The 24592-nt window shown below is 39.4% G+C and overlaps 1 protein-coding gene across 1 annotated transcript in view; it reads right to left on the bottom strand.

Moving 5' to 3' along the window:
• Window positions 1-24592, bottom strand: part of LOC126267037 (ras-related and estrogen-regulated growth inhibitor) — a 374631-nt gene that overhangs the window by 20048 nt on the left and 329991 nt on the right. Inside the window, exon 4 of the mRNA XM_049971825.1 lies at window positions 2898-2971. Within this exon, the coding sequence (XP_049827782.1) occupies window positions 2898-2971 (74 nt within the window). The remainder of the gene's footprint in view (window positions 1-2897; window positions 2972-24592) is intronic.

Genomic DNA, 24592 nt, shown 5'->3' with positions numbered 1-24592 from the left:
AGCTGCTTATGTCTACAGTATAGACATCCTTAAAGTGAGTATGTGCTTGAATGATACACTTGTTTCGCAGTACACATATGACCAGGGTGGTAAATCATGATGACGTGGAATTAAATTGTTTAAACTTTACCTCATTTCTGTAGTAGCCTTTACATCTCATTTCTATAGACATCATTTGACTCTTTTTAACATAACAAAATTGTCTTTATTCAAACTAACTTCATCAATTAATTTTTGTAGGTTCATTATTTCACTCAGTGGAGCATCTGGCCATTCAAAGCCAGATGCTTTGAAATAACGTGTTCCCATCTGCATTGCAAAACTGCAGACGACATTATGTTATGGGCATGGCACTCAGAAGTGGTTATAATTAAAAGTTAAATAAAATTATACATAATTTAATGTCTATTATCAGTTGTTAGAATTCTTATAGATGGTAAACTGAAGTGGAAGACACTTGGGTGATAGCACTCAGCTTGTTTGGGACTTACATTCAAAGAAAAATATGAAACACTTATACTTGATAGGTGGTAACAAGCTAATACAAAGAAAATATTTATATATATATATATTTCCTTTGTGAACAATGTACTTTTCACTTGTGACTATGGACTTTTTCAGCATATACTACTGATGAAAAGCTCTCAGATTTCCAGCCAAGTGACAGTATTAATATACAGTGATGTATTGGTGAGAAGGTGATGAAAATGATAATCATTAAAAACACATCACACTGTATCACCACTGATACTCATCTAGGAAACTAAGAGCTTTTCATCGTTGGTTTCTTCATATGGCAAAAAAGAAGAGGAACTGGATAACTGAAGGATTAGCTTGGAAATTTCCCCAGAACAATGGATCAAAATACATACTGCCTGACAGATGATATATGTGTCTCTCTTCTTGTTAATGAATGACTTTCTTTAATGAATGACTTTCCTGTGTAAGCATCAAATTATGCTATGTCCTTGAACCATTTCATCTCTCTGCTGAATGGAGGGATTGGTGATTCCAAAAAGTACTCCTTCACTTATTTTTTTTGAATTGTGTCAGTTCCTTACTATCTGACGTAGTAACTTCATTTTGAATGTTCATTTCTTTGTAGGTGTTTTGTACATGTTATTATCTTTCATTGGTTTTGCATGCCTACAAAATTTGTATTTCATTGTGCATTTTCATTATTTCTCATCCAGCTAACAATTCTAATCTATAATTAATAAATTCTTCACCTACTAATAGAGATAGAGACCATATTGCGTGAAACCAGTAAACAGAACACCATGCAACACCTTTTTCAGGTACCTATGCATTTTTACACCTTCAGTGCATTTAGTCTTTAATGATCTCTGTGGCTAACAATAAAAATTAATTTTGAGTGATATTTGATACTCAGTTTTAGCTTTTGATTGCATAATCAATATCTCACTTGTGTTTGAAACCCTCTTCTGTTACATCTGGAGACTGGTATAAAGTAACAGCAGCTTCTCACATGAAGTATTACTAAATGCATTTTAAATCACAGGCATGCTTGGAAACTTGTCCAAAACTGTACATTTACTTCAGGAGGTGACTAACATATGATAAATGAGGAAATGAGAAATAAATTGGCCTCCAAAGCCTTCTTTTAGAAGCTGTTGCAGCTATATCAGTGGAGACACACTTCACTTAATATAGATAGCCTCAGAAAGACGTTCCTTATGTCATCTTATGTGTGGAATTATTCAGCATTGTGTGTTGACAAGAGCATCACAATACTTCTTGAACCTTGAAAGAACAAGACTAATGATGGGCAATCCTGAGTTACAAATTTTTTATTTTTCAATTTCATACCATGAACTCAAGGGCTTATTTCAACACATCCTGCTGCTCCTCCTAATAACAGTTTTTTTCTTATTTCTCAAATACTTGGATAGTACCTTAAACAAGGCCTTCCATCTCCTAGATCACTCCGAATAAGTACTCCATTTTGAATGGTCTCACTGTTGATATATTGAGCTCTAATCTTCCATCTTGAATATTTTTATCCAAAATTCATTTTAATCACATGTGTATAATTATCTTTTGTCATCACATAATTTAATAAATGTTATAGGTGTATCTTCTCTGATTTTGATTTGTACTACTTTGCTTCATACTTATCAAATAACCATCCCATTGATTTCTTCTTTTTCCTAAAATCCAATCCCCCCCCCTCCCCCTCCCTCTGTTCCCCACACTCTGCTTTGCACTTGAGAAAAACAATCTTCAGTCTACAACTGTGAGACCTGGTGTTAGTATTTTCGAATGGCTTTGTAAACAGTTTCTTTGGATATTTTTATGTATAGCTATACAAGCTCTTTCATTATATATAATTTCAAGATTCAGTATCAAATATTTGTCAGTAATTATGTATTTTTTAAAGATTTAAGATAATATATTTGTTTGGCAATAAAATTGTTGAACCTCCATATCACCAGCGTCAGCGTCATGATCATCATCTTATACAGTTTTTTGCCACTGGGCGGATCTGCTTGCAACATGAGCCTCTCGGTGTTCTCACCTCTTTCGACCACCTCTTTGTTGCTACTTTGCCCCAGATGCATTCTTGTCCCTTGGCCTCCTATCCTTCTTCATCTTCAGCTTGTGCATCTTCATAGGTGTCCTTGCCTCCACCATTCTCTTCAAAAACCGATCCCATTTTAATGCCGTCAGTCTTCTCTTCTAGTGGCTCCTCATGTTATCTCCCCTAACCCTGTCATTTATTATGCTTTCCATTTTTACTAAACCTATCTGACTTATTGAAACCTTCATCTCATTTGCCCACATCTTGCTTTTTTCTGTTTGATTCATGACCCAGATTTATGGATGATTGTCGTGATATGTTATTTCAAGAAAGAAATTACAATTATGCTGCTTACCTTTGAACACATGTCTAGGATTTCAAACAGCACTGGTTCTCCATCAACCATTGCCTCATGTTTGTATCTATTTTCTGAAAAAAAGAAAAAAAAATTGTTTGGTTGATTGGAACTCTGGATCTTTTATTTAGCTTCTTTGATTCCAAGGAGATTGACTTTTAACACGATGAATTTGTGTATTGTCAGATTATGTACTGAACAGCTAACATAAATTATACTATCAGTTTGCATCACTGACAAAAGAAAATTAATTGTATATATGTGAAGAGCACACGGCTATAAAGTGCATTTTTCAGTTGCAGTTTTTAGATGTATTGTGTGTATTAAACCAGGGACCTAGAAATGACGTGGAGGCTTCGCCCTGCCATGGCCCTCATTGGGGCTCACAACCCCACAACAGGCCACAGCATTCCACCCACCTCATCGCTGTCCCACACTGAACCCAGGGTTATTGTGCATTTCAGCCAACAGTGCCCCCACCTCCCGGGAATGTCTCATACCAGACCCCAAATGTTTGCATGGTAGAGTAATGATGGTGTACGCAAGCATGGAGACAGTGCTTGTGCAAAAATTGTCGACATAGTGTAACTGAGGTGGAATAAGGGGAACCAGCCCACATTTGCCGAGGCAGATGGAAAACCGCCTTAAAAACCATCCACAGGCAGGCCGGCACACCAACCTCAACACTAATCCACACAGGAAGCAGCATGTTAGACCACGCAGCTAACCGGGCAGGTTATTTAGATGTTACATTTTTACTTAATTCTACGTCTTTTGTAAGTGTTAGGTACTGAGTCACTCAGTAATGAGCATTGCTTGAAACTGGTAGTGAAATGAAGAAATATTCAAACCAGCTGAGTTGATGATAACATTATAATACTACCATTGCACACTGTTGTAATTATAATGTGAAGAAACTGGACAAAATGCTGTTACTGTAGTGTGATCCCTGACCAGTGATGATCTTTGCAGCTTGAGGCAGTGTTGCCAGTTACAAGTTACAGTTGTGATACGTGCATAGAAGGGTTTTGTCTTGAAGAAAGTATGTATCCAAAACTTTTTGTCTCTCTCTTACTTACATAGAATTTAATGCTTACTGCCCTCATCAACCATGACAACTTACAAGAAATGGAGTGATAATTCACTAAATAACTCACTATGATAATGTTTAAGGCTTGCACTGGCTACGATGTTCACAGGAGAGTGCTCAGAACACTACTGAATGCTCATTGGCTACTAAGAGACTGTGTGACATCATGTGCATAGAATGAGCCTTAATTCGACCACTGTTGTTTGTGACTATTCAATCTATTTTAATTATAAAATTTCTTGATTGAGGAAATCTGCTTGGGTTATCAGCTGAATTGTGAAATCTTGTTGCAACATTTTGATGAGTTTCACACTTGTCATCTTCAGGCAATGTGTTGCATTCATGTCCCATTTGTTCCTTTATGGATGCTGGACCATAGACTCGGATGTTGCAGGTGGCCTTCTGGTAGAATGGAAAGATGGGGGTGGGGGGTGGGGGGGGGGTGGGGGGGGAATTGAGGCCTGGAGCTGCGTGCCTTTTCCACTCATTGGCTGTACCACATTCACATCAGAGCATTCCCGATGTATTTTTGCTAATGCCACACCCCTGTTATAGTTCAACTGGAAACTGATGTCACAGTTGACAAGATCATCGTACATTCTTATTTCAACTGTCTCTTTGATGATCTACTCCCAGAACTCCTTGGTGGAAGAACACGCAACTTCTTTGTCTGTTCAAAAACAAAAAATGTGGCCTTCATTAATGCTGTGCTATGTCACTGCAGGCATGTCAGTTTGGCTGAGGCGAGCACTTCTCACATGTTCTGAACAGTGCCGAGAGATGCATCACTGCATCTGTCCAATGTATGGCTTGACTTACCCAAGCACACTCCTGATCTTAATTCTTGGGTGGAATATAGTTTGTATGGTGTGCTTCTCCATTATCCTGGCAATCTTGACTGTAGGCAGCCCTGTGTTTGCAAGCAACACGAAGTGCTTGTTCTGGACTGTTTTGTTTCTTCTACTTGCTTGGCAAGAGAGTGTGTCTTATTTGTGTCTCTGAGTAGTCATTCTTGTGAAATGTTTTGCACTGATCCTGTAATGTGCTAGGCAGACTATCCTTGTTGCATATGGCTCGCACTTGGGTTGCACTGGATGGTGGCAGCTTGGGGCATTTTAGTACATGTCTGTTTGTGTCTTCTTTCTACAGACTGAATGTTCCAATGTGCTATCAGCATTCTTCATTATCAGAATGTTTAGGGAAGGTAGCCATCTGTTTTCTTCCACCTGAGACTGAATCTGATGTTGTCATGTATGCTGTTAAGGCGGTACAGGAATTCTTGTTGGCTTTCTTGTCAATGAAACCTAACAATGAATGTGTTCTCCATTCTTTGTAGAATGCCTGTGATTTCGGGTGTGTGGTCTTGAGTGCTGTTTCCTCTAAGTGTTTCGTGTATAGGTTATGTCTGGCACTAGAAGCGATATCATGGTGACTCCATCTCTCCGTCTGTAGAAATTTCCACCACATTGGAAGTAGGTGGTGGTTAACACTTGCCAAAACAGTTTCATTTTGTTGAAGTGAATCTGTAGTAATATTGCAAAATCTCCTACCTGTACTTGTGTTAAGAGAGATGTGATGTCAAAGCTGACTTGCTGAACATCCTTGTCTAGATGTTCCCCTGAGTTCTTTACTTGGTGTTGACAGATTTTAGTAGCTGTGCCATGTGTTCGGCTATGCCTTATGCTGATGAATTTATAGCATTCACTGTTAGATGTAGTGGTCTCCCTCTTTGTATATTTTCATGAGGCTCTAAGGCTGTTGTGGTACCTGTGCTGTGGGTGCAGCATCGTGACCATATCCATGTACAGACCTAATTTTTGAGGAGTGAGATGGTCTTTCAGTTGCTGAGGGTTAAGATGGACTTCCTTGTCACAGGTGGCATAGAATCCTCCTCCACTTGCTTTTGTGCCAGATCCTGTAGTAGCAGCACAGTCTTTTGCCAGTAGTTGTCTGACTGCAACAGAACCATTGCCGTGCTATTGTCAGCTGCGAGGATGGTGGACGGAGTGGGCAGGCAGCTCCAGGACTTGGCACCTAGACCCTGGACCCCCCTCCACCCTATGAAGAGGCTATCCCATTGCCATCCACAATACCACTTCCAGAGGCATGCGATTTATCCTTCCATTGAGCCCTTGGCAGAGGATCTGTTGTCTGGCTGCTTCAGAGGAACATACCAGGTGTGAATGTGAAACTTTGCCTGAAGATGACAAGTAGAAAACGCATCAAAATGTTGCGACAACATGTCAGAATCATCTGATAACCTAATAAGATTTCGTCAGTAAAATTCATCAAGAAAGCCTGCATTCCTACATAATTTCTGTATTGCTCAAAATCTCTCTCTCTCTCTCTCTCTCCCCCTCCCTCTCTCCCTCCCTCTCTCTTCTTCTTCTTCTTCTTCTTCTTCTTCTTCTTTTTTTTTTGAGAGGTGTTTTCTGTTATAGATGTTAATGGAGACTTGAATTCAGAATGTATAATGTATGAAGAGAGCCTAGATGAAGGGGGTGCTGCTATGTCACACACATCACCAGTTGTTGGCAGAGCCCTTTGTTGCCTGCACATAAAAGGTATTGAGCTGTCTGTCCGCATGAATGGCCTCCGACATACTGTGGCCATGAAACAAGTGGACCACCCTGCTGCTGAGCTCGTTGCCCAACACAACATCCCTCATTTCAATGACTGCTTTACAGCCTGTGCCATATGGATCCTTCCTACCAACACCAGCCTTTCTAAATTGCGCAGATGGGAACTACCCCTGAAATACATCCTATGTTCCCGTAACCCTCCTGGCCTCACCCTTCCTTAGTCATTTTTCTCACCCATCCAGCCCCTTCCCTGTTTCCATTCCAACACTACACAACCCTCATTCTACCAACACAACCAGTCTTTTTACTTCTCTCCTTTTCCGGTGTCTCCTCACCTTTCCCCTGCCCTTTGGCTAACCTTCCGACTGTACCTAGCTGCCCTACCCTCTCTCCATCTCATCCTTGCACGCTCCCCAGCAGCACTTCACTGTCCTGCACCCCTACACTGCTATCCCTCCAGCTCCCCGCCCCAGTCTCCCTCTTACCCTTATCTAATTGCCACCCCCATTGTGCACTGCTGCTATTGCTTGCAGTGTGGCTTCAGCTGTCAGAGGCTGCAGTCGTATGCGCATGTGTGTATGTGTGTGTGTGTGTGTGTGTGTGTGTGTGTGTGTGTGTGATCTATGTTTGACAAAGGCCTTGTTGGCCAAAAGCTTATATTATGACAGTTTTTTTGTTGTGCCTATCTGCGACTCAGCATCTCCCCTATATTGTGAGTACCAACTTACCAACTCATAATATTCTTATAACTATATCAGTGCGTGAGACACCCCCAGAAAAATGAATGCACACATTTGAAGAGTTTGCTTGCAGGTGGAGCAATGACACTGGCAAACCACACACGAGTGCTGCAAAATCTGCAACAGCTCAATGTTTTGATTTCACCATCATTTATCGTCCTCTATACAGCATCCACTTGGCCCCATCTAATTTTCATCTGTTTCCAAAGCTTAAAAAGCACCTTTGAGGACTCACTTCGATAGCAATGAAGTGGTGTAAGCTGTAATGAGTCATGGCTCCATCAACAGTCTACAGTGACAATGTCTCTCGTTGGGAGAAATGTGCTAGTCACCGTGTGAATGTTTTGAGGAATTAATATGTAGATATGAAGAACAAAGATGTAGAATACTAATAAAGTTTGTTTTATTTAAAAATCCATTAGAGATTTGACATAAATAAATCAAAGACATTATTTTTTTGCACGCCTTCATATATTCTGTCTACTGACTGTGATTTGCTGGATCCTCTTATAATGTGCATTGCAAAAATTAGATAGTGACTGTAAATGTTGTGGAACTGTTTTATCAGTGCTGTTGAGAACTATTTGCTTTACCAATGGCATTTTTGTGTATGCACTACTGAGTGACTTTGTATTTGCACATACTTGCAGATGTACTGAAACATCAGAATGATCATTATTTGTATCTCTTATCAAAACTTCACAGCATTATTAAATGTCTATTCATACAAATCAATACCTGACAATTAGACTGTTAGAATATCATGAATTCAACTGAAACTGACTTATGAATCCAATAGTTTTGAAACTATTACAGTGATGATTGGGACCACAAAAAACAACAGCAGCAACTACAACAATAAGGGCTGTTGTAAAAACTGATTAAACCACAACTTCTTTGCAGGCTGAAACTGTGTGTTGGAGAGTACTGTAACCCATGATCTTACTTTCTGCTGGCTGATGACCTATCACACTTAAATTAAATCAGCTGTCAGATCATGTACAGTTTAAATAGCATCAAGTTTAGTAACGTCATTATAATCATCATCAAGAAAAGCAACTTCCACTGGGTGCCCATTGCCCAAAAATAAACCACTTCTATACTTCCCATGAATTATGGATTCAGCCATATGCATCCATGTTTGGCGTGTTTTCTAATGTCACCTGTTCCTCTTCCATTAAGTCATTGTCTTACTCTTCTGTTACTTCTTGGAACCCAACAGAGAGCTTTCTTAGTCCACCTATTAACAACTTGTTTGGTTACATGCCCCCCCCCCCCCCCCCCCCTTCATTTCAATTTAGGTACTGTCATAATAATTAAGTCTTTATGTCTTTCATTGTACACTTTTCCTTATCCAACTTTTGTAAGCTTGTCAATTCAGACTTATAAATTAAGTGTTGTACACCCTATTTGGTTCACCAAAAGCACTCTAGGCCAATTTTACTCTTTTTATTGCAGCCTGTACTGCCCACGTGATCACTGCCTTCTAGTGCTTTCAATGCAAAAGCTCTATATTTATTGATGAGTTGTACTGGTTTGTTTTCAGTATGTTCATTATACATCATTTTAAACTTATTGTAATTGAGTTTGAAACCTACTTTCGGACTTTGTCTTTCTTTCATTTCCTGTTGCTGTTTTCTCTGTGCTGTATGCAAGTAGTACTATGTTATCAGAAAACTGAAGATGTTTCAGATATGTTCCACTACCATTATATCTTATTCATCTTTCCAGTTTATTTTTCAGGCTTATTTTGCTAAATCTGAATTAAAAGCTTTCTCAAAATCTGTGAAACACAGACTAAACTTTAATTCATGGTCATTGCTCATTACTCATTTTATAATGTTGTTCACAACAAGCAAATAATAGTAATGATTTATTCAAAATCAAATAGGTTTGTTTATCCCTAAATGCTTCATTTTCTAAAAATTCTGTGAACTTTTAGTTCACATAAACATTCTGTTACTATTCACTTCTTCTAAATACTTTTTTTTAGTCATCAATCTTCTGATTGCTCTGATGTGGGCTGCCATAAATTCCTCTCCTGTGCCTCCTTTTTCATCTTAGAGTAGTACTTGTGGCCTATGTCCTCAATTATTTGCCGGATGTACTCCAATCTGTGTCTTCCTCTACAGTTTTTACCATTTACAGTTCCCTCTAGTACCAAGGAAGTTATTTCCTGGTGTCTTAACAAATGTCTTGTCATCCTGTCCCTTCTTCATCTCAGTGGTTTCCAAAGATTCCTTTTCTTGTCAATTCTGTGAAAACCACATCATTCCTTATTTTTCAGTCTACTTAATTATCAACATTCTTATTTGGTGCCACACCTCAAATGTTTTGAGTCTCTTCTGTTTCAGTTTTCCCACAGTCCTGTGTCACTATCAAATAATGATGTACTCCAAATATACATTCTTAGAAATTTCTTCTGCTAATTAAGGCCTTTGTTTGATACTAGTAGGCTACTCTTGGCCAGGAATGCCCTTTTTGCCAGTGATGGTCTGCTTTTAATGTTCTTACTCAACCAAACATGGGTTATTTTGCTAGCTAGATAGCAGAATTCTGTAACTTCACTTACTTTGTGATTGCCATTTTTTATATCAAGCCTCTTGCTGTTCTCATTTCTGCTACTTCTCATTGCTCCCTTCAATTTACTCTCAATCCATATTCTGTATTCATTAGACTATTCATTCTATTTGTCAGATCCTGTAATTCTTCTTCAATTTCACTGGGGATAGCAATGTCACCAGTGAATCTTATCATTGATATCCTTCCACCCTGATTTTAATCCAACTCTTGAACTTTTCTATTTCTGTGATTGCTTCTTCAGTGTATAGATTGAACAGTATGGATGAAACACTCCATCTCTGTCTTACACCACTTTTAATCTGAGTATTTTTTCTTTGTCGTCCAGTCTTATTGTTATATGTTGGTTGTTGTACACACTATATTGCCCATGTTCCCTATAGCTTACCTCTGTTTTTCTCAGAATTTCAAATATCTTCTGCCAATTTTCATTGTCGAATGCTTTTTCTGGATTGGTAATGTTGTATGTCCTCTAGACATCCCTGTTTAGCCATTTTGCACTTCGTGTCGAGCTCATTTTTGAGATATTTATACCCTTTTTACTTGCTTCATTTATTGCATATTTATATGTTCTCCTTTCAATATCTCTTCTGTTACCCAAGGTTTTCTAATAGCCCTTGCCTTTTACCTACTTGGTCCTCTGCAGCCTTCACTGTTTCATCTCTCAAAGCTACCCAGTGTTCTTCTTACCCCTCTTCTTGTCAATTGTTCCCTATTGCTCTCTCTGAAAATCTCTACAACATCTGGTTCTTCCAGTTTAACTAAGTCCCATCTCTTTAAATTTCTACCTTAATGCAGTTTCTTCAGTTTTAATCTACATTTCATAGCCAATAAATTGTGGTCAGAGTCCACATCTTTCTCTGGAAATGTCTTACAATTTAAAACCTGGTTCCTAAATCTCTATCTAACCATTATATAATCTATCTGAGACGTTCCAGTGTTTCCAGGCCTCTTCCATGTATACAACTTTCTTTCATGGTTCTTAAACGAAGTGTTAGCTATGATTAATTTATGCTCTGTGCAAAATTCTACCAGGCGTTCCTCTTTCATTCCTTATGCCCAGTCCATATTCACCTGCTACTTTTCATTCTCTTTTATTTCCTACTATCGAATTCCAGTCCCTCATGACTATTAAATTTTCACCTCCCTTAACTATCTGAATAATTTCTCTTATCACATAATACACATTCAATCTCTTGATCATCTGTAGAGCTAGTTTGCAGATAAACTTTACTACTGGGGTAGGTATGGGCTTTGTGTCTATCTTGGCTACAATAATGCATTCACTATGCTGTTCATAGTGGCTTATCTGCACTCCTATTTGTTTATTCATTATTAAATGTACTCCTTCATTACCCTTATTTGATTTTGTATTTATAACCCTGTATTCACCTGACCAGAAGTCTCGTTTCTCCTACCACTGAACTTCACTAATTCCCACTACCGTATTTACTCGAATGCAAGCCACACTTTTTTTCTGGTTTTTGTAATTCAAAAATCCACCTGTGGCTTAGAATTAAGTGCAAAGTAAGTGGAAGTTCTGAAAAATGTCGATAGGTGCCGGCACAGCTAATTTCTGCTGTCAAATATATGTATCGCTGCACAGGCATGCTTTAGAGGCACTGAGATAAATACTGATGACAAAACCTCTGTGTCAGTAAATAAATTAAAAGAAAAGGTAGAAGAATGTAAACATTATGCCATGTATTCTTTCATGTTTGCTGCTACCTCATTTAAATCCTGTCTGCCTAATAAACTATGAAACTAGAGTGAGACAGCAGCAAACGTGGAAGAATATACATATCATGTCATGTTTATATTCATATTATTCTTATGCTGAATAGTGATACAGTCAGAAATGAAGGCCGCATGGGATTAGCCGAGCAGTCTAAGGCGTTACAGTCATGGACTGTGCGGCTGGTCCCCGAGGAGGTTCGAGTCCTCCCTCGGGCATGGGTGTGTGTGTTTGTCCTCAGGGTAATTTAGGTTAAGTAGTGTGTAAGCCACTACTTAACCTAAATTATCCTAAGGACAAACACACACACCCATACCCGAGGGAGGACTCGAACCTCCTCCGGGACCAGCCGCACAGTCCATGACTGCAGGTTAGGTTAGGCTAAGTAGTGTCTAAGCCCCCCCCCCCCCCCCCCCCCCCCCCCCCCCATGAACCATGGACCCTGCCGTTGGTGGGGAGCCGTACCGTAGGTGCAACCACAATGGAGGGGTATCTGTTGAGAGGCCATACAAAAGTGTGGTTCATGAAGAGGGGCAGCAGCCTTTTCAGTAGTTGCAGGGGCAACAGTCTAGATGATTGACTGATCTGGCCTTGTAACATTAACCAAAATGGCCTTGCTGTTCCGGTACTGCGAATGTCTGAAAGCAAGGGGAAACTACAGTCATAATTTTTCCCGAGGGCATGCAGCTTTACTGTATGATTAAATGATGATGGCGTCCTCTTGGGTAAATTATTCTGGAGGTAAAATAGTTCCCCATTCGGATCTCCGGGTGGGCAATACTCAGGAGAACGTCGTTATCAGGAGAAAGAAAACTGGCATTCTATGGATTGGAGCGTGGAATGTCAGATCCCTTAATTGGGCAGGTACGTTAGAAAATTTAAAAAGGGAAATGGATAGGTTAAAGTTAGATATAGTGGGAATTAGTGAAGTTCGGTGGCAGGAGGAACAAGACTTTTGGTCCGGTAAATACAGGGTTATAAATACAAAATCAAACAGGGGTAATGCAGGAGTTGGTTTAATAATGGATAAAAAACTAGGAGTGCGGGTAAGCTACTACAAACAGCATAGTGAATGCATTATTGTGGCCAAGATAGACACGAAGCCCACGCCTACTACAGTAGTGCAAGTTTATATGCCAACAAGCTCTGCAGATGATGAAGAAATTGAAGAAATGTATTATGAGATAAAAGAAATTATTCAGGTAGTGAAGGGAGATGAAAATTTATTAGTCATGGGTGACTGGAATTCAGGAGTAGGAAAAGGGAGAGAAGGAAACATAGTCTGTGAATATGGATTGGGGCTAAGAAATGAAAGAGGAAGCCACCTGGTAGAATTTTGCACAAAGCATAACTTAATCATAGCTAACACTTGGTTTAAGAATCATGAACGAAGGTTGTATTCATGGAAGAACTCTGGAGATACTGAAAGGTATCAGATAGATTATATAATAGTAAGACAGAGGTTTAGGAATTAGGTTTTAAATTGTAAGACATTTCCAGGGTCAGATGTGGACTCTGACCACAATCTATTGGTAATGAACTGTAGACTAAAACTGAAGAAACTGCAAAAAGGTGGGAAATTAAGGAGATGGGACCTGGATAAACTGAAAGAACCAGAGGTTGTACAGTTTCAGGGAGAGCACAAGGGAACAACTGACAAGAATGGGAGAAAGAAATACAATAGAAGAAGAATGGGTAGCTTTGAGGGATGAAATAGTGAAGGCAGCAGAGGATCAAATAGGTAAAAAGATGAGGGCTAGTAGAAACCCTTGGGTAAAAGAAGAAATATTGAATTTAATTGATCAAAGGAGAAAATATAAAAATGCAGTAAGTGAAGCAGGCAAAAAGGAATACAAACGCTCAAAAATCAGATCGACAGGAAGTGCAAAATGGCTAAGCAGAGATAGCTAGAGGACAAATGTAAGGATGTAGAGGCTTATCTCACTAGGGGTAAGATGGATATTGCCTACAGGAAAATTAAAGAGACCTCTGGAGAAAAGAGAACCACTTGTATGAATATCAAGAGTTCAGATGGAAACCTAGTTCTAAGCAAAGAAGGGAAAGCAAAAAGGTGGAAGGAGTATATAGAGTGTCTATACAAGGGCGATGTACTTAAGGACAATATTATGGAAATGGAAGAGGATGTAGATGAAGATGAAATGATAGATATGATATTGCGTGAAGAGTTTGACAGAGCACTGATAGACCTGAGTCAAAACAAGACCCCAGGAGTAGACAACATTCCATTAGAACTACTGACAGTCTTGGGAGAGCCAGTCCTGACAAAACTCTACCATCTGGTGAGCAAAATGTATGAGGCAGGCAAAATACCCTCAGACTTTAAGAAGAATATAATAATTCCAATCCCAAAGAAAGCAGGTGTTGACAGATGAGAAAATTACCGAACTATCAGTTTAATAAGTCACAGCTGCAAAATACTAATGCGGATTCTTCACAGACGAATGGAAAAATTGGTAGAAGCCGACCTCGGGGAAGATCAGTTTGAATTCCGTAGAAATGTTGGAACACGTGAGGCAATACTGACCCTACAACATATCTTACAAGAAAGATTAAGGAAAGGCAAATCTAAGTTTCTAGCATATGTAGACTTAGAGAAAGCTTTTGACAATGTTGATTGGAATACTCTCTTTCAAATTCTGAAGGTGGCAGGGGTAAAATACAGGGAGCGAAAGGCTATTTACAATTTGTACAGAAACCAGATGGCAGTTATAAGAGTCGAGGGGTATGAAAGGGAAGCAGTGGTTGGGAAGGGAGTGAGACAGGGTTGTAGCCCCTCCCTGATGTTATTCAGTCTGTATATTGAGCAAGCAGTAAAGGAAACAAAAGAAAATTCGGAGTAGGTATTAAAATCCATGGAGAAGAAATAAAAATTTTGAAGTTCACTGATGACACTGTAGTTTTGTCAGAGACAGCAAAGGACTTGAAAGAGTAGTGAACGGAATGGACACTGTCTCGAAAGAAGGATATAAGATGAACATCAACAAAAGCAAAAAAAGGATAATGGAATGTACTCGAGTTAACTTGGGTTATGCTGAGGGATTAGATTAGGAAATGAGACACTTATAGTAGTAAAGGAGTTTTGCTATTTGGGGAGCAAAATAACTGATAATGATCGAAGTAGAGAGGATATAAAATGTAGACTGGCAATGGCAAGGAAAGCGTTTCTGAAGAAGAAAAATTTTTTAACATCAAGTATAGATGTCAGGAATTCATTTCTGAAAGTATTTGTTTGGAGTGTAGCCATGTATGGAAGTGAAACATGGACAATAAATAGTTTGGACAAGAAGACAATAGAAGCTTTCAAAATGTGGTGCTACCGAACAATGTTGAAGATTAGATGGGTAGATCACATAACTAATGAGGAGGTATTGAATAAAATTGGGGAAAAGAGGAGCTTGTGGCACAACTTGACTATAAGAAGGGATCGGTTGGTAGGACATGTTCTGAGACATCGAGGGATCACCAATTTAGTATTGGAGGGCAGCGTGGAGGGTAAAAATCCTAGAGGGACACCAAGAGATGAATACACGAAGCAGATTCAGAAGGATGTAGGTTGCAGTAGGTATAGGGAGATGAAGAAGCTTGCACAGGATAGAGTAACATGGAGAGCTGCATCAAACCAGTCTCAGGACTGAAGATCACAACAACAACAACAACAACAACAACAGTGTGTAAGCTTAGGGACTGATGACCTTAGCAGTTATGTCCCATAAGATTTCACACACATTTGAACAATCAGAAATGAAGCACGGCAACTGACTAGATTTTTAAATCTAAGATAACTCTAATTTCTGTGCAGAATGTAATGTACTAAAGAGGTGTCTGCAAAGATTTTCAAACAGAGAAAATTTTTCGGTAAACTCTCGTTCAGAACATCTTCTGTCATACGCAGTCTATTATTTGGTTCTTGTTGATCACCATCAAAGAAAGCGGCAGTGTAAGTAACAACAAATAGCAGTATCTTGCCATTGTTTCACTAATGAGACAATTCTTGTCTTTTTTTTTATTGTAAGCGGCGGTAGCGCACACAAATGCAAGCCATGCCGCGAGCAGCAACAGGTCGTAAACACTCATTATCAGAATGTGACAAACAGTACATGACACAGTAAAATAACGCATTTTCAGCTTAGAGTGATGTAAACACCTGTAAGAAAGAGAACGGCACTTACCAGATCAAAGCAAAATAAGCAATCGATTCAAACCAGATGACGCATGTGAAAAAGGAAGGATACCCGTGTAAATACAGATGGAGCGTCTGACACATAGCAATGGCTACTTGGTAAAGCTTAACTGTTAAGCTTACAACTCGAACCAAACTACTGTTGCTCTGTCTTCATCCATTTGACTTACATTGTGTCTCATGTTACAATGGACCAACTTTGTTTCGGTTTGGAGGTGCAGTCTAAAACTTTTCTCTCCCCTTGAATTTGAAGTTTCAAATTTCAGGTGCGGCTTAGGTTCAGTAAAAATTTTTTTCCTTGATTTCGAGTCTCATTTTTCAGGTGCGGTTTAGATTCAAGTGTGGCTTAGATTCAAGTAAATACGGTATATCTAACTTTAACCTGTTCATTTGCCTTTTTAACTTTTCTAACCTACCTACCCGATAAAGTGATCTTCCATTCCACACACTGATCTGTGGAATGCCAGTTTTCTTTCTCCTGATAATGATGTCCACCTGAGTAGTCCCTGCCCGGAGATCTGAATGCTCTTGCTTTCAGCCGTTCACAGTACCAGCACAGTAAGGTCATTTTGGTTAATGTTGCAAGGCCAGATCAGTCAATCATCCAGGCTGCTGCCCCTCTTCAGGAACCACACATTTGTCTGGCCTGTCAACAGATAGCCCTCCCTTGTGGCTGCACCTATGTTGCAGCTATCTGTATCGCCTGAAAGGCGGACTGGGGAGGGGGGCTGGTGCCTTTACCTTTCCTAAAGTCAAACTGGTTGTTGTATAAGAGACTCTCAGTTTTCTTTTCCATTCTTCTGTATATTATTCTTTTCAGCAACTTGAATGCTTGAGCTGTTAAGTTGATTGCACAATAATTCATGCACTTTTTGGCTCTTGCCAATTGTGTGAATGATTTTTTTTTTCATAACTCAGATGGTATACCGCCAGTGTAACACATCCTACACATCAGTGTGATTAGACATTTTGTTGACATTTTTCCAGAATGATTTTAGAAATTTTGATGGAATGTTATCTATCCCTTATGCCTTATTTGATCTTAACTCATACAAAGCTCTTTTAAATTCTGATTCTAATACTGGATCCCCTATCTCTTCCCTGTCGACTCATGTTTCTTTCTCTATCACATCATCAGACAAGTTCTCCCCTTCGTAGAGCCTTTCATTATATGCTCTCAGCTGTATTTAAAAGTAGAATTCCCATAGAACTCTTAAAGCTACTGCCTTTGCTTTTCATTTCACGAAAGGTTGTTTTGACTTTCCTGTATTCCATGTCAGTCTTTCCAACAATTACTTCTTTTTTGATTCTTGCACAATTCTCACGCAGCCATTTTGCCTTAGGTTCCCTGCACTTCCTATTTATTTCATCCCCAAGTGAGTTGTATTTCTGAATTTCCACAAACGTTTTCATACTTCCTTCTTTCGTTGATCACCTGGAGTATTTCTTCTGATACCCATAGTTTCTTCTCCATTATCTACCTGGTACCTATTTTTTTCTTTCCAACACATGTGATTATTCTTAGCAGAGATGTCAATTTCTCTTCATCTGAACTGCCTACTAAAGTATTCATCATCACCGTATCTATAACCTCAGAGAACTTCAAGTGTGTTCCTCATTCCCTAGTGCTTCCACATCCCATTTCTTGTGCATTGATTCTTCCTAATCTCTTAAACTTTAGTGCATTCTTCATAATTACTAAATTGGGATCAGAGTCCATATCTGCCCCTGGGTATGCCTTATTATCCATTATCCCATTTCAGAAAATCTGCGTGACCATGATGTAAACGGGATTTTCCCATATCACCTGGCCTTTTCCTAGTATACCTCCTCCTCTTGTGATTCTCGAACAGAGTATTTGCAATTACTAGCTGAAATTTATTGCAGAACTCAATCAGTCTTTTCCCCTCTAACATTCCTACTACCAGTATCTGTTGTGAATTACGGGACATGTTTTATGCTCAAGAATTATGACATTTTTGGAAAATGAACAACTCCTCTATAAAAATCAACATGGACTCCACAAACAGAGATCCATGAGATCTACAACTCAGTGGACAAGGGCACTCAGGCTGATGCCATGTTCCTTGACTTCAGTAAGGTTCAAATGGCTCCAAGCACTATGGGACTTAACATCTTAAATCACCAGTCCCCTAGACTTAGAACTACTTAAACCTAACTAACCTAAGGAGATCACATACATCCATGCCTGAGGCAGGATTCAAACCTGCGACCATAGCAGCAGCACGATTCTGGACAGAAGCGCTTAGAAGCGCTCAGCCACAGTGGCCAGCTTCAGTAAGGCATTTGACATCAGAGCAGACCTGCGATTGGATTCAAGACTTTCCTGCCGATAGAACTCAACATGTTGCTCTTAACAGAACTAAATTGACAGAGGTAAAGGTAATATCCGGAGTACCATAGGGAAGTGTGATAGGACTGTTGTTGTTCACAATGTATATAAATGATCTAGTAGAAAGCAATGGATACTCTTTAAGGCTATTCACAGATATGCAGTTGTTTATACCAAAGTAACAACTTCAGAAGATAGTAAGAATTTGCAGAACGACCTGCAGAGAATTGATGAATGGTGCAGGCAGTTGACCCTGAACGTAAATAAATGTAACATATCACGGAGACATAGGAAAAGAAATCCACTACTGTACAGCTACACTATTGATGACAAACAGCTGGAGACAGTGTCTGCTGTAAAATATCTAGGCGTAACTATCCAGAGCGACCTTAAGTGGAATGAACATATAAACAGATAGTGGGAAAAGCAGACACAAGATTCAGATTCATCAGAAGAATCTTAATGAAATGTAACTCATCCATGAAGGAAGTGGCTTATAAGGCACTTGGTCACCCAATTCTTGAGTATTGTTCATCTATTTGGGATTCCTATCAGGTAGGACTGATAGAAGAAATAGAGAAGATCCAATGAAGTATGATGTAAATGTAGATGAAGTCTGTGTTCTCCCATAGCCTTTTCTTTTACTTTTCCTTATACAACCACATTTCAATCCACCATGACTATTAGATTTTAATCTCACTTTTATTACTCACTATCCTGATATACTTTCTCTCTGTCTTCGTCTTCTGCTTGCTATGTAGACATGTATACTTGAACTATTATTGTTGTGTTGGTTTGCTGTCGATTCTGATGAGAATAACCCTATCACTGATCTGTTCACCGGAAGTTGTTATTCTACCCTACCTTTCTGTTCATAATGAATCCTGCTCCTGTTATGGCATTTTATGCTGCTTTTGATATTACCCTATTTTCATCTAGCCAGGAATCCTTTCCATTTTAGTTCATTGACCCCCATTATATCTATTTGAGCCTGTGCATTATCAATTTCAGATTGTCTTGCTTCCTTACCACATTCAGATTTCTGACATTCCATGCAGTGACTCATAGAATGGTAGGCTTTCTTTGGTTGTTTTATCTCCAGTCTAAAAAGTGGTTTGGTGCAGCTCTCCATGTTACTTTATTCTGTGCAAGCCTCTTCACCTTTGAGTAACTGCTACAGCAACTTACATCCTTCTGAATCTGCTTACTGTATCATCTCTTGGTCTCCCATTACAATTTTTATCCCCCACACTTCCCTCCAATATTAGAAAGGTGATCCCTTGATGTCTCACAGTGTGCCCTATCAAATGATCCCTTCCTCTAATCAGGCTGTGCCAGAAATTTATTTTCTTCCTAATTCTCTTCAGTACCTCCTCATTAGTTACATAACCTACCCACCTAATATGCAGCATTCTTCTGTAGCACCACATTCTGAAAGCTTCTATTCTCGTCTAGTCTAAACTGTTTACCATTCATGTTTCACTTCCATACATGGCTACACTCCATATAAATACTTTCAAAAAAGACTTGCTAATACTTAAATCTATATTCGGTGTTAACAAATTTCTTTTCTTCAGAAACTCTTTTCTTGCCATTGCCTGTCTATATTTTATATTCTCTCCACTTCAGCCATCATCAGTTATTCAGCTGCCCAATTGACAAAACTCATCTACTACTTTAAGTGCCCTATTTCCTAATCTAATTCTTTCATCATCACCTGATTTATCTCAACTACATTCTGTAACCCAAGTTTTACTTTTGTTGATGTTCATCTTATATCCTCCTTTCAAGACACAATCCATTCAATTCAGCTGCTCTTTCAAGTCATTCACTGTCTCTGACAGAATTACAATGTCATTGGCAAACCTCAAAGATTTTATTTCTTCTCCCGGGTCTTTAATTCCTACCCCAGATTTTCCTTTGGTTTCCTTTACTGCTTGCTTAGTACACAGATTGAATAACATTGGTGAAGGGCCACACCCTTTTCCAATCCAGTCTCAATCATGCTCTTGAACTCATATGTATGTTGTCTGGTTACTGTAGTAGTTGTAAATAGCGTCCTGCTCCCTGTATGTCACCCCTGTTACCTTCAGAATTTCAGAGTATTCCAGTCAACAATGTCAAAAGTTTTCTCCAACTGTACATATTTTGGTTTGTTTTTCCTTAACCTACTTCTAAGATAAGTTGTAGGGTCAGTATTGCCTCGTGTGTTCCTATGTTTCTCCAGAATCCAGAATGAACTTCCCCGAGGTTACCTTCTACCAGTTTTTCTGTTCCTCTATAAAGAAATTGTGTTATTGTTTTGCAACCATGTTTGTTTAACTAACAGTTCAGTAATAGTCACACCTGTGATACCTTGTTTTCATTTGAATTGGAAATATTACATTCCTCCTGTCATCTGAGGGTATTTTGCCTGTCTCATACATCTTGCACACCTGATGGAAGTGTTTTTTTCATGGCTGGCTTTTCCAAGGCTGTCAGTAGCTCTAACGGAATATTGTTTACTCCCAGGGCCTTGTTTTGACTTGAGTCTTTCAGTGCTCTGTCAAATTCTTCCTGCAGTATCATATCTCTCATCTCATCTTTAGCTATGTCCTTTTCCAGTTCTATAGATATTGTCTTCAAGTTCATCTGTTTGGTATAGACTCTCTATATACTCCTTCCACTTTTCAGCTTTTGCTTCATTGCTTAGGACTGGTTTTCCGCTTGAACTCTTGATTTTCCTAAATCTGCTTCTTGTCCTCCAAAGGCTCCTTTACTTTTTCTGTATATGGTATCCATCTTTCAGCTAGTGAAATTCCTTACATTTGTCCTCTAGCTGTTCCTGCTTAGCCATTTTGCGCTTCATGCCAGTCTCATTTTTTAGATATTTCTATTCCCTTTCCTCTGCTTTATTTGATGCATTTTTGTGTTTTCTCTTTTCATCAGTTAAATTCAATGTGTTCTGTGTTACCAAAGGAGTTCTATTAGGCCTTGTCTTTTTACTTATTTCATACTCTGCAGCCTTCACACACTGCCATCTCACACACCTTCCCCTTACTGTATATCTTTCCCCTGTTCTAGTCAATCGTTGTTCAATGCTCCTCTGAAACTCCGAAAAACCTATGGTTCTTTCAATCTGTCCAGGTCCCATCTCCTTAATTTCCTACCTTTTTGTAATTTCTTTAGCTCTGTTGTTCATGAGCAATAAATTGTGGTCATTTGCCCCTGAAGATGTCTTACAGTTTAAAATAATAATATTATGAAAATGAAAGTTGCCACTCACCATGTAGCGGAGCGCACGCCACACACACACACGCCCACACACACACACACACACAAATGCAAATGTTTCTGGCTTAAGATGCAAGAGGCTGCAGTCGTGTGTGTGTGTGTGTGTGTGTGTGTGTGTGTGTATGTGTGTGTGTGTGTGTGTGTGTGTGTGTGTGTGTGTGTCATCTGTTTTCAACAAAGGCCTTTTTGGCCAAAAGCTTATATTGAGACAAGCCTTTTGTTCTGACTATCGGTGACTCAGCATCTCTGTTATATGGTGAGTAGCAACTTCCCTTTTCATGATATTGTTATATTCCATCCAGGATTTTCCATTGTTTGATTACAATTTAAAACATGTTTCTAAAATCTCTCTGTCTTATGATTATATAATAAAATTTGAAACTTTCTGGTGTCTCCAGGTCTCTTCCACATATACAGGTGCAACCTTCTTTCATGATTCTTAAACCAAGTGTCTGATATGATTAAATTATGCTCTGTGCCAAATTCTATTAGGCAGCTTTCTCTTTCATTCCTTTCCCCATCACAATGAAATTTTTGTCTCAGATAACTACCTGAATAATTTATTGTATTCTGTTGTACATTTCTTCAATCTCTTCTTAGTCTGTGCAGGTAGTTGGCATATAAACTTGTAAAACTGTTGTGAGTGTTAGCTTTGTGTCTATTTTGCTACAATAATGCATTCAGTATGCTGTTCAAACAACTTATCTGCATTCCTAGTTTCTTGTTGTTGTTGTGGTCTTCAGTCCTGAGACTGGTTTGATGCAGCTCCCCATGCTACTCTATCCTATGCAAGCTGCTTCATCTCCCAGTACGTACTGCAGCCTACATCCTTCTGAATCTGCTTAGTGTACTCATCTCTTGCTCTCCCTCTATGATTTTTACTCTCCACGCTGCTCTCCATGAATCGTTTATACCTAAACTAAAATTGAGTCTACAACTGATGAAAACAGCAGGACCATCCAGCAGAGCTTGTGCAGCGACAGACTTAACTGGAATACGATTCTTCTTGTCTCCAGCTGTTGTAGCAAATTCGATGTTCTCGATGGTCTTGTAGACTGTTTGTTTAGAACGGTGGCGATATCTTCTGTACGGCATCTTGGCACCGTTCAATGCAGTTGCCTGTGCAGCAGCAGCAGCGCGACTGAGCCGCTACGCGGTGCTCGCTCGCTTATATAGATGTCCGAACACGCGTCACCTTGATTCGGACTTAGAATATTACTGCCTGCTGCGTTATCCCGTACGCGGGCACTAGTCATTCTAGGTGCCCGCGTACGCTGTGCGCCAGCCAGGCGCTGCCAAGATTACGTAAGATGCTCGGCGGGTTCGTCAGTTGTAGACTCAATTTTAGTTTAGATATAAACGATTCATTTGGTCATGGTAACGGATGGTTTACCGTTGCCATTGTTCGTGGTGGTACAGGAGTACCAAGTGTTGCTGGACTTGAAAACAGAGTGACTAGTGCCCGAATCAAGGTCACGCGTGTTCGGACATCTATATAAGCGAGCGAGCGCCGCGTAGCGGCTCAGTCGCAAACAGATCAGTTTGCAAACAAAAACTTCGTGGTGGTACAGGAGTACCAAGTGTTGCTGGACTTGAAAGTTTTGTTGACATGTCCTACCACCTACCAACCAATCCTTTCTTCTTGTCAAGTTGTGCCACAAACTCATCTTCTCCACAATTCTACTGAATACCTCCTCATTAGTTATGTGATCTACCCATCTAATCTTCAGCATTCTTCTGTAGCACCACATTTCGAAAACCTCTATTCTCTTCTTGTCCAAACTATTTATTGTTCATGTTTCACTTCCATACATGGCTACACTGCATACAAATACTTTCAGAAACAACTTCCTGTCACTTAAATCTATACTCAATGTTAACAAATTTCTCTTCTTCAGAAACGCTTTCCTTGCCATTGCCAGTCTACATTTTATATCTTCTCTACTTCGACCAACATCAGTTATTTTGCTCCCCAAATAGCAAAACTCCTTTACTACTATAAGTGTCTCATTTCCTAATCTAATCCCTCAGCACAACCCGAGTTAACTCGAGTACATTCCATTATCCTCGTTTTGCTTTTGTTGACGTTCATCTTATATCCTCCTTTCAAGACACTGCCCATTCCATTCAACTGCTCTTTCAAGTCCTTCGCTGTCTCTGACAAAACTACAGTGTCATCAGTGAACTTCAAAATTTTTATTTCTTCTCCATGGACTTTAATAACTACTCCAAATTTCCTTTTGTTTCCTTTACTGCTTGCTCAATATACAGACTGAATAACATCGGGGAGGGGCTACAACCCTGTCTCACTCCCTTCCCAACCACTGCTTCCCTTTCATACCCCTCGACTCTTATAACTGCCATCTGCTTTCTGTACAAATTGTAAATAGCCTTTCGCTCCATGTATTTTACCCCTGCCACCTTCAGAATTTGAAAGAGAGTATTCCAATCAACATTGTCAAAAGCTTTCTCTAAGTCTACATATGCTAGAAACTTAGATTTGCCTTTCCTTAATCTTTCTTGTAAGATAAGTTGTAGGGTCAGTATTGCCTCACGTGTTCCATCATTTCTACGGAATACAAACCGATCTTCCCCGAGGTTGGCTTCTACCAATTTTTCCATTTGTCTGTGAAGAATTCGCGTTAGTATTTTGCAGCTGTGACTTATTAAACTGATAGTTCGATAATTGTCACATCTGTCAACACCTGCTTTCTTTGGGATTGGGATTATTATATTGTTCTTGAAGTCTGAGGGTATTCCGCCTATCTCATACATTTTGCTCACCAGATGGTAGAGTTTTGTCAGGACTGGCTCTCCCAAAGCTGTCAGTAGTTCTAATGGAATGTTGTCTACTCCTGGGGTCTTGTTTTGACTCAGGTCTTTCAGTGCTCTGTCAAACTCTTCACGCAATATCATATCTCCCATTTCATCTTCATCTACATCCTCTTACATTTCCATAATATTGCCCTCAAGTTCATCGCCCTTGTATAGACCTTCTATATACTCCTTCCACCTTTCTGCTTTCCCTTCTTTTCTTAGAACTGGGTTTCCATCTGAACTCTTGATATTCATACAAGTGGTTCTCTTTTCTCCAAAGGTCTCTTTAATTTTCCTGTAGGCAATATCTATCTTACCCCTAGT

Source organism: Schistocerca gregaria, chromosome 4, assembly GCF_023897955.1.
Source record: "Schistocerca gregaria isolate iqSchGreg1 chromosome 4, iqSchGreg1.2, whole genome shotgun sequence".
Taxonomy (NCBI): Eukaryota; Metazoa; Arthropoda; class Insecta; order Orthoptera; family Acrididae; genus Schistocerca; species Schistocerca gregaria.
This window is presented reverse-complemented; position numbering and strand designations above follow the sequence as displayed.